This window comes from Chanodichthys erythropterus, chromosome 7 (assembly GCF_024489055.1).
Source record: "Chanodichthys erythropterus isolate Z2021 chromosome 7, ASM2448905v1, whole genome shotgun sequence".
In the NCBI taxonomy this organism is placed as follows: domain Eukaryota; kingdom Metazoa; phylum Chordata; class Actinopteri; order Cypriniformes; family Xenocyprididae; genus Chanodichthys; species Chanodichthys erythropterus.
The window spans coordinates 31,446,088-31,457,396 of record NC_090227.1 but is presented as its reverse complement, the minus strand read 5'-3'; the positions used below and the strand labels follow the sequence as shown (position 1 = coordinate 31,457,396).

The window sequence follows — 11,309 nt, the reverse complement described above, 5'->3', positions numbered from 1 at the left end:
GTTTTCTATGCACAGCAACATACAGTAGACAGGAAAAAGTTGATTATTATATTACATATCAGGCCTATTTAGCATATACTATTATATATCTGATGGTTTTTGTCGCCTTTCGGTTAAGCCTATTTTATCGTAGGCTATCCATACGTTTCCACACTCTCATATCCTACTAAAGATAGTCTTGTTTAAGGCATAACAAACGGTGACAATGAAATTCCTTGAAGGTCTGTGTGAAGATGATCGTTTAAACTGGAGAAGTGTGTGAGGTTTGTTATGGGGAGGGCGCGAGGGATGGCGAGAGGCGGAACAAACCGGCGTGTGTGCCCGGATACACGCTGAAACGGCTCGCCCGCACTGCAGATTAACTCTTCAGACGCCGGGGATGCTCAGCAATAAAGCAGAAGTCACTACATCCGCGTCCATTGTTTTTATTTGGGATCTGGTGGTCGTTGTGAGGTGATCTGTCCTGACGTTGTTGATTTGAGAATGGGATTCAGGCTCTGCGTGTTCCTGAATAATATCGAGTAATCTGACAGGTATGTGACATCATGACGATGAGAGTCAATGCAGCCTAGTCCTCTCCGTCTCTCTTTAACTCATGCCGTATCATGTATTTGATCATATCTATGTCTTAAGCCGCTATATGTCTTTCTAGCCAGTGATGATGCCGGATAGCCTGATGATCCGGTGATGGACAGCTCCTCGACTGAGCGTAAGTGATCAGCACCACATGACCTTTAATGCTCCTAAACATTGTTAGAATGTCAATATGTCGGGCGGTGTCATTACACCATAATCGATAAAAATAGATTATATCTGAGGCTGTTTTATGTAGATAACCTACTACTTCATGCTGTTACTTTAAGTTTGCATGACACATTCCTAATCACTATCAACTTGTCTGAGTTTTATCAAACCTGCTGTGAAAAGGAGTTTTTCGTCTTTTTTTCTTCAAGTGTCTCAGGGAGGAACTATAATATTGTCCATAACTAGGCCAAAGTAACATACAAGAGAGGATACTGAAAACCACTACTAGATATCGGTTATCCTCATCCGGCTTGATCCATGGTCTCCTGAGACTGAAGGATGCCTATATTTAATACATTTATTTATTTTGCCGGTTGGATATTTATGTTATATTTTTACATATTATATTTATATATTATATATATTTATATTTTTGCATATTTAGACATTTTTATTGGCTTTTTGCATTTATTAAATATATTAATACAAGTCTATATTAATATACATTTTTGCATTAACATAAAACATGTTTAATGCATTCATTCATATGAAAAACTGACTTCCTCCCAAGAATAAATACATAAAGTTAACTTACAAACTTGGAGTTCCTGCTGTTTTTGTTGTTCTTTCCATTTGTTAGAAAGCTGCTCCTTATTGATTTCTTGAGCTCAAAGCGAGATATATTGATTTCAAAATGTTTTTATACCATGGGCAAAGACATGCTGCAATATATCAAGCTTCCATCTGTAGTTCAGAAGTATGCAATAAAACTTTCCAATGAGTTAAAGGCCAACAGAGCATCTTTGTACTCTAGTCTGGACTGTCTTGAATGATTAAGCCTTTAGTAGGGACGTCTTTTTGTCCTTGTGTCCTTGTCACTAGTACACGCTCTCAGAGGACTCTGCGGAGGGACACACTCCATTGGTTACTGAATTAAAGGAATATGCACTTTCATAGAGTCTGAATGTGCAGAAGCAAATGTAGTCTGCTTTTATGGATATATATAATACGTTATCACCATCATCAAGAATTCAAATCAATTGAATTAAAAGTTTTTTAAATGTATTTTTAATTTTGGTTTAGTAGCTTTATTGTTTCTTGTCAACTCCAATTCTGAATGAACTCTATTGTTAATTTACAGGTTTTGCAGAAGTGGAATAGATACGATGACAAATTCATCCCAGCTGTCGATATAAGCGACAACAACAAATCAACTGATCTCTTCAATCTACCTCTGACAAGATCAGTCATCAATAACCCATCAACTCAGGCTGATCACAAAGCTTCCTTTGTGACTCTTAGAAGATCCACTTTCATCCTTCAAGTCAACACCTCTTACATATAACTCATTATATCGTTGCAGGGAAAAGCCCTCAGCCAGTCCTTTGGCTGACGGGTTAGGAGGAGGAGGAGGAGCTTCAAGTCCCATCAGGAGTGTTGTGAGGTTAGTGGCGAGCAGGCTGCTGGGACCGAATGCAGAACATCTTCGAGCAGAACTTGGACATGGCCACGGCTCTGCTTGCGGGTGAGAAGCTGAAGGAGTTGATCCTGCCAGGTTCCACGCAGGATGAGAAAGGCGGGGTTCTCGCAGGTCTCATGGTGCAACTCAAACTAGAGTTGCCCTTTGACCGGGTCGTCACCATAGGAACTGTCATCATCCCTATACTGCTGGTCACATTAGTTTTCACACGGAACTTTGCAGGTGAGTGGTGTTAGACAAACGTACCTGATGAACACCTTACAATATGCAGCGATAAAGAGTTTTCAATAAGAGTTGCTGATTTCTGAACACATGAGCAACAGCAGAGCTCAACTTTATGCAAATGAGCAGCGAAATGGTTATAGTAGACTATAATCTGAGCAAATTATTCATTAGTCACATGACTTTCTGATGCACTTATAAGGATTTATTTGGTAAATGTGTCTCCTTAATAGTTTATGTGCTTCTTTTCGCACATATTGGGACTTTTATTCACATCTTGGTGGTTCCATCTAGTATTTTTTATGCAAAACTTGAAAAATTTGTGATATGGTATAAAACTCTAAATCAGAAATGTTTTTGGATAAACGCAACTTGAATGGCACTGGTGACAGTGCCAGATTTCTGTCAAGTTTTTAAAGTTGACCCGTTCTTAACAGCTCTATAGGACTTTCTATACTCCTGTTGTCCATGAGTATTCAGCAGAGGAGTGGTTAAAAGATTTTTTCTAGAGATATTGTGGGGTGATCAAGTAGGAAAAGAGAGAGAGAGAGGGAGATAAAGAGAGGTTGTGGTGGTAGGAGGGGGTTTACACTAAATGCTGAGTCAGTCTTACTGCATAGCAGCACCAACTGGCTGTGACTGAACATTGAGAACCCTGCTGGGCAGAAATATGCAGTATAGTTTAGATATGAATAACTATTGGAGATATACAAACATTTATGCTTAGGTAGGTTGTAATTGCAACTCCTGTGAGACTAAGAGAGCAATTTGAGGGCTACTACATTGCAATTTTTTTTAATATGAACACTTATATCAGAAAAGAGGATCAGTGAAGGTCAAATCCTCATTGTCGTGTTGGCTGAGGCTGTTTGTAGCATAAAATGCAAGGACAATAAAAAGAAACTGAAACTTGAAAGCACTAAAAGAAAAAGTAGATCCTGTAACCATAAAGAGTTTATTCCCAGCTAGACACACCAAATATAAAATATACTTGCTTTACAGGAATTAGCTTATGACCTTTTCTTGCTTAAAGGGTTAGTTCACCCAAAAATGAAAATAATGTCATTTATTACTCACCCTCATGCCGTTCAACACCTGTAAGACCTTCGTTCATCTTCGGAACACAAATTAAGAGATTTTTGTTGAAATCCGATGGCTCAGTGAGGCCTGCATAGCCAGCAATGACATTTCCTCTCTCAAGATCCATAAAGGTACTAAAAACATATTTAAATCGGTTCATGTGAGTACAGCAGTTCAATATTAATATTATAAAGCGACGAGAATATTTTTGGCGCGCCAAAAAAACCCCAAAATAACGACTTATATAGTGATGGTTTCAAAACACTGCTTCATTAAGCTTCGGAGCGTTATGAATCTTTTGTGTCGATTCGGATCACGTGTCATACCGCCAAACTGTTGAAATAACAAGACTTTGGTGCTTCGAACTGCTGATTCAACACAAAAGATTCAAACGCTGTGTTGAGATCGGCCATCACTATATAAGTCGTTATTTTGTTTTTTTGAGGCACCAAAAATATTCTTGTCACTTTATAATATTAATATTGAACCACTGTACTCACATGAACTGATTTAAATATGTTTTTGTTACATTAATGGATCTTGAGAGAGGAAATGTCATTGCTGGCTATGCAGGCCTCACTGAGCCATCGGATGTTAAAAAAATATCTTAATTTGTGTTCCGAAGATTAACGAAGGTCTTACCTGTGTGGAACGGCATGAGGGGGAATAATAAATGACATTATTTTTATTTTTGGGTGAACTAACCCTTTAACTGACATTATTGCTTCTGCGCAGGAGTGTAATCTACTGAGTAGAATCCACCCAGAGTAAGGTGGAGGTGTCTATAGGAGTTACAGCAGCTGTGAAAGAATTACCTCTATCGTTGTCCAGCTGGCACAGACAAATGTAGCATTTGTTTTTATCACTGATTCATCATTCAATTGGCATGTGCTGCCTTACACTATGCAGTAAACCCATTTCATTTAATAGAAACCTGATGATAGCCATCAACTGGAAAAAACTGTTTTGTAAGTGATTCCAACCCTCTGTCATTATCATTATAGTTGTGGTGTGGACGCCGCTATTATCTTAGAATTAGAATGATTATTTAAACTTTGTATTTAAGTTATATTCTTAATCTATATTCCTTAACTGGTGGTATCTAATTGATTGCTATGCAAAAACCCTGATTATTTTGTGAAGTGGAATTTTTATGATTTTTTAACTTCTCTTTTAGAGGAATCTATATATTGCTACACCCCACACAACTTCACACGAGACCAGGCCCTGTATGCCAGAGGTTACTGCTGGACAGAGCTTCGGGATGCTGTTCCTGGTGTCGACCCTGAACTTCGGCCTTCCCTGTTCGAGCACAAGTTTCTGCCTTACGCTCTGCTGGCCTTCGCAGGCATCATGTACATACCTGCCCTTGGATGGGAGTTCCTGGCCTCCACTCGCCTCACATCTGAGCTCAACTTCCTCCTTCAAGAGATTGACAACTGCTACCACAGGGCGGCTGAGGGTAGAGCGCCTAAGATTGAAAAGCAGATCCAGTCCAAGGGGCCAGGGATTACAGAACGTGAGCGACGGGAGATCATTGAGAATGCCGAGAAGGAGAAGAGCCCCGAGCAGAACCTGTTTGAGAAGTATCTTGAGCGCAGAGGGCAGAGTAACTTTCTGGCTAAGATATACCTGGCGCGACATTTAGCCATCATCTGCCTCAGCTCATTACCCATAACGTACCTGAGCACCTACTATGCCCGTCAGAAGCAGAACGAGTTCACTTGCGCGCTTGGCGAGCCGCCGGACACTAGCAGCATCCCTGAACTGCGACTGAACGTCAACTGCAAGCTACCTGCCGTGCAGCTCCAGCGCATTATGGCCGCAGTGGACATCGCTTTGCTGTGTACTATGAACCTCATTATCCTTGTGAACTTGCTGCATTTGTTTGTGGTACGTAAGTCCAATTTCGTTTTCGACAAGCTGCACAAAGTTGGCATTAAAACACGTCGGCGCTGGCAGAAGTCACAGTTTTGTGATATTAACATTCTGGCCATGTTCTGTAATGAGAACAGAGACCACATTAAGTCTCTCAACAGACTGGACTTTATCACGAATGAAAGTGACCTCATGTATGATAATGTGGTGCGGCAGCTGCTGGCAGCATTGGCTCAATCCAACCACGATGCCACTCCGACTATGAGAGACTCTGGTATCCAGACTATTGACCCCAATATGGACCCCTCAGTGATCGGTGTGGGAGAGCTGGGAGGAGAGCCCTCAGTAATCAAAAGACCCCGCAAGAAGATCAAGTGGATCCCCTCATCTAACCCTTTGCCACAGTCTTTTAAAGTAAGACTTGACTTGAGGTTCTCATTCATATTTAGTGAATGAATAGCTTGTAGTATGGTCCGTCTGTTAATGAAATGTACCTTAAATTTCTTTGTTTTTATACAGGAACCCTTGACTCTAACCAGACTGGATAGTAGTATAAAGGCAGATAAACCTAAACCAGTCCGAAGGAAGAATGTTCCAGATAGCATTATGGCTCCACTTCTGGACAGCAAGAGCACACAACATCCTCCTACAAGCATAGGTAATGGCAAAGTAAAACCTGGTTTAAGTTAAAAGAACAAATGTGGTCAAAATTGTCCTCTGATCATGTGTCTCATTTTACTCTTCAGCTACAGAATCAAACAATATAGAGAGGAAGCACACTCTTAACCTCTCGTTGGATGTTCATCCCTACATGCTAACCATCCAGAAAGCGAAAGCAGACACAGTCAACCCTGAACCTCCCCCTGTTGAGCACTCTCTCAGTAATGTATATATTGAGGGTCCACATACAGTTGTCCACGTCTCCTCTTCTCTTACTGGTATGCTTGAATTGCCTCTAGAGATACATAGTATATCAGTACCATATCTGCCATGGCTAGTTTTTTTAATTTCTTATTGATATGGGTTATTTAATAGTGTTGCAGGGATTGTAGGCCAACATGGAAGTTAGCATTACTCTGGTTCCCTCATTAATGCTGCAAAAAAGCTTTGTGACTAACTCAAGTTTATAATTCTTATACATATACATCAAGGTAATCTTCACAAATGAACACAACTTTAATGAATTTTGAAGCCTAAATACAATAAAGTTCGAATTAGGCTATAAAACGAACTATACCACAATCGCATGACTTCAACATCACAAACACTTTATTCTTTTATTCTAAGCATTTTCAGGTTTGAGTTAGAAGAGTTTTGCAAGAATGCAATAATGAACACAAGGCTGTAAAAGCAGGCCTTTTCTGTTTATGTGATAACTTTTAATGTGTCTGTCAACCTCTGTAGTCCCATTTAGCCACATGTTAGCAAGTGCCTTCTTCCAAGACCCATAAAAGCTTTGAAAAATCTTATTTCAGACATTCAGAAAAAAACATTAATATGGAACCAGATTGAACCAGAAGTGCAAAAATTATTTTAGGTTAGGACTGCAATATTACGCATGCAATAAAGTGCCATAATTTTCCCATTTTTACATTTTCCCTATTTGTACATTACTTTCGCCATCAAACTCACCCACTTAGAATGCGTTCACACTTGTCATGTTTGGTTCGATTAAAACAAACCCTAGTGCGATTGCTCGGTTAGTGCGGTTCATTTGAGCATGTGTGAACGCTGCCATCCGAACCCTGGTGCGCACCAAACAAGCGGACCAAGACCGCTGAAAAGATGGGTCTCGGTCCGCTTCCAAATGAACTCTGGTGTGGTTCGAATGATATATGAACGCAACACGGACCAAAGACATGTAACCGAACCAAAAACAGGAAGACGAGACCCTAAAAAGGACAGAATCCTCACTCATGTCAGTTTTTCTTGTCATAGTCGTGAATTTGCCCATCACAGGCAGCAGACACGCGTCTCCACGCAGCAGATCGTTTGTGTGTGACTGATGGATTCTCGCCGCTGTTTTGACTACTTTACACATTTTATAAGCTCTTCACGAGTTTCCAGCTGGCCAAAATACCATCACATGCAGGCTACACACCGCTACACACACACAACGAGCGCATTTACCTCAGAAAACAGCATTGTTTTGGATGTTCGGTAAGTTCCGTCTCAAACTAGGCAATACGTCATAAAATCTTACCAATCACGTTGTAAATGTATCCCTATACCTGAAAGTTCGGTATCTTTTGGTTCGGTGATAAAATTGCCAATCTGAACGCCAATCGGACCAGGACTAAATGTTTTTTCTTCTTCTTTGGTCCGGACCAAATGAACCAAACGAACCGAACTACAAGTAATTGTTTTAAATTCTACAAGTAATTTAGGCATCACGATGTACTATAAAACTTGTTAATTAATTTTGAGATTTGAACAGAACATTTAACAGTGTTACTAAATTAATAGTTTTTGAAGATTAAATTTAAGTAAGCTTAAGGGTGCATTCACACTTGTAGTTCGGTTCGTTTGGTTCATTTGGTCCGGACCAAAGAAGAAAAAAAAACATTTAGTCCTGGCATTAAATATCATTAGAACCACACCAGAGTTCATTTGGAAGCGGACCGAGACCCATCTTTTCAGCGGTCTCGGTCCACTTGTTTGGTGCGCACCAGGGTTCGGATGGCAGCGTTCACACATGTTCAAATGAACCACACTAATCGAGCAACCGCACCAGGGTTCGTTTTAATCGAACCAAACATGACAAGTGTGAACGCACTCTTAGTTTATTATTATTATTATTATTAATATTATTATTAATATTATTATTTATTTCGGCAAAATGGTAGAAGCATTTTAGTATCAGACATAAAACGTATCATTTTATATTGGTGTTACCAATAAATCTATATCAACTTTTTGTCCCTTTAGAGAAAAAAGAGTCTCCTCCATTGTCCACCACCACTGCCTTCTCCACAACTACTCTCTCCACAACATCATATATGAATGGTGGAACGGCCAGCATGCCTCCTCCAGACTCCCCAAAGGTCAAAGATCCTCTCAACCAGGGGGCAGAGCCTGAGAGCCAGTCCGGGCCTTTTAGTCGAAACCCCTCACACCCGCTGCTGAGCATCCATCATACCTTGTATGAAGAAGACGAGGAGGAGCAAAACAGAAGGGACAGACTAGCTAGACCAGGCGAGTTGATTGCTGCTGGAGAGTGTTGAGGGAAATGTATACACACCTGCACGCACACAAAAGCACTAGAATATGAACTGAAGCACAAAGTGAAGTACTGAGAGATATGAAAGTAGTTGCAGGATGGATTTTCGGTTACTGGTGTCACTGCAGAAATGCCCTATTCACAGGCTGACATGATTAATTCTGCAAGCAAAGGATCCCATAACAGGAATAATAATAACTCCGAAATAAAGTGAAATATTGGGCTGGTCATATGATCTTAATATGTCAACTACCATAACGCTCCATAATGTAGAAAAAAAAATGTTTTAGACCACTGCTATATCTTCATCTTATGTGAGTGTATATCACTTTTAATATTAACAAACACTATTCATTTATTTGTGTGAAAAAGCACACCTTTAAACACCATCTCTCAGCCTTACATCCACATACTTGGAAGTGTGTGTAGTTTGAGGGAAAATAAAATTACCCATGACCTTGGTGCTCACCATATGGGTTAATGAATTCCTATGGCATTCCAAATGAAGGCAGAGGCACATCAGAATTTTGCACAAAAAAACACAGTTTGTTCCTGTTTAACCTCAGTGTGAACATAGTTTTGTGTTGTTTATCCGTATCCACAATCAGCGTCTGTTTCATTTAGATGTCTTGAGGTATCCAACGCAATATATGTATTCTTAAAATATGCAACCTCATTTCTTATTGTTGCAATAATATGCACATTTGGAATATATATACTGAGCTGTACAGGAAAAAAAATGTTCTTACATCTAATAATATGAGATTTTTCCTTATTTAAAAAAAAAAAAAAAAAAAGACTGTCATATGCCGTTCATCCACACACCTCTGGTGCCCTTATTCAATGAGACTATATCACTCTGGGTCTCTGGGCCAAGTGCTCAAAGACATTCAACTCTGGATTGCCCGAAGAAATATGGATCCTTATACCAGCTTTTTTTGAACAGACAGAGTTGTGACAAAAAGATTTCAGCTTCTTCAGCTGGACATTTTCAAGCTAAAGAGGATTCATGAAATATGCTTTTGATACCTAGATAACAATGAACCACAACTCGTGTAAGTGTCACACCACCTTTGTAAATCCTGGTTAAAACCTTTGATATTCACTGATGCACCTTGTAGTGAAGTTTAACAAATGCCCTGCCAAAACAAACGTATATGATTGCGAGTGAAGTGCACAAAGCGCACAGTAATTCACAACAATTATAATCCAAGAGCACCTCTAACCACAAGGCATGAGATTGATATTAGCTCACTGTTTTTCTATCACATATCATGATCAAAGTGCAATATTTTTATGTGATACAGGGAACACAGATCATGAATAACCATACCATTAGAGGGGAAGGAAACACACCTGATTTTCCAGGCTTGACGTTTTAGATTTGAATATAATTTGATGGTATTATGGGTGCTAATCTCAAACTTGAAAATCTTAATGGCATTCAGTCTTTGAGCCGATATGTTCAAATGGGGTTAGACAAGGTATGTATAAAAAAGTTAATGGCCATGTCATTTTGCTTGTTCTTTTGTTTGTTTGTTTTTGTTTTTGTCTATTTTTTGTCTCAAATTCTTGACAAATGTTTTATATACGTATATTTATTGAACTGCAGCATTTCAACCAAATAACCTGCTTAGAAAAATAAATGAATCTATGCTAAAAAGAGAAAATGTTAGATTTACCTCATAGGTTGTATACTGCATGTTCAATTGTTAATTAAACTCATGTTACATAATTTACATGGGGAAGAAAATACTTGAACTTGAATCATAAACTCACCTAGTCTGTCTTGCATAGGTCTTTATCTTTTTAGAGTCTCTCTGTGTGTTTGATGAGATATCTCTGTTATACATGAACCTCGGAAAGAGGATTATAAAGTTCACAATGTTGTAAGATGCTGTAAGCAAATTTTTTTTTTAATACAATGCATAAAATGCTTACTAACTCACAGAAAACAGTGAACAGTGTCATGAGAAATCCCACATGTCCCTCTATCTGTAACAATACCACATAAAACGTTAAAAGCATTCTGAGAAGCGGCCCATGCTTTTTAGCCAATCAGAAACACTCTATGGCTGTGAATAATCTTTTGTGTTAGGGCTTGCTGATATCAGGTGTCTGTTCTTCTGACTTTGCTGAGAGGAATAGTTCACCCAAAAATGAAAATCATCCCATAATTTACTCACCCTCCAGCCAAACACAATCAGAGTTATATTAAATAATATCCTGGCTCTTCCCAGCTTTGTAATGGCATTGAATAGTGCCCGAGTTTTCTAAGCTCCAAAAAGCGCATCCATCCATCATAAAAGTTATCTATACAACTTCAGTGGGTTAATAAATGCTGAGCTCACCTGGCCCAGTGTGAAGTTTTTTTTTTTTTGTTTGTTTGTTTTTGTTTTTTTGGGGGGTTGGATTAGGATTGATTTGGATTATTCGGACTGGTTGCCGGTCTATCAACTCAGTGCCTGTTTTCACGTTTGCTCTGACGGACTCCCTTGGATTAATTTCTCGTGCCTGGACTCAGTTTTTTTCTCTCTGCAGTGTGTGATTGGAACTGTTTTATTGTTTGTTTCGCTGTGATCCCAATGGCATGCCACCATTCTGCTGCCTTTATTTGCTCATTCTTTGTAATTCTGATCTCGCCAACTAATAAACTGCACATGGAGCCTAACACTCAAGCCTCTT

General features: G+C 39.3%; 1 protein-coding gene across 2 annotated transcripts; it reads left to right on the top strand.

The window, feature by feature from the left end:
* The first annotated feature begins 388 nt into the window (after positions 1 to 388).
* panx2 (pannexin 2) lies at positions 389 to 10,945 on the top strand. 2 transcript variants are annotated; one of them, XM_067389230.1, is made up of 7 exons: positions 389 to 533; positions 653 to 709; positions 2,108 to 2,446; positions 4,704 to 5,818; positions 5,924 to 6,062; positions 6,151 to 6,342; positions 8,333 to 10,945. In XM_067389230.1, exons 3-7 carry the CDS (start codon positions 2,218 to 2,220, stop codon positions 8,626 to 8,628), a joined length of 1,971 nt encoding a protein of 656 aa, XP_067245331.1. In that variant the 5' UTR covers positions 389 to 533; positions 653 to 709; positions 2,108 to 2,217; the 3' UTR covers positions 8,629 to 10,945. The 2 variants fall into 2 exon arrangements, with proteins under 2 accessions (XP_067245331.1, XP_067245330.1); XM_067389229.1 differs by having other exon boundaries at positions 1,886 to 2,446.
* Positions 10,946 to 11,309: the final 364 nt, after the last annotated feature.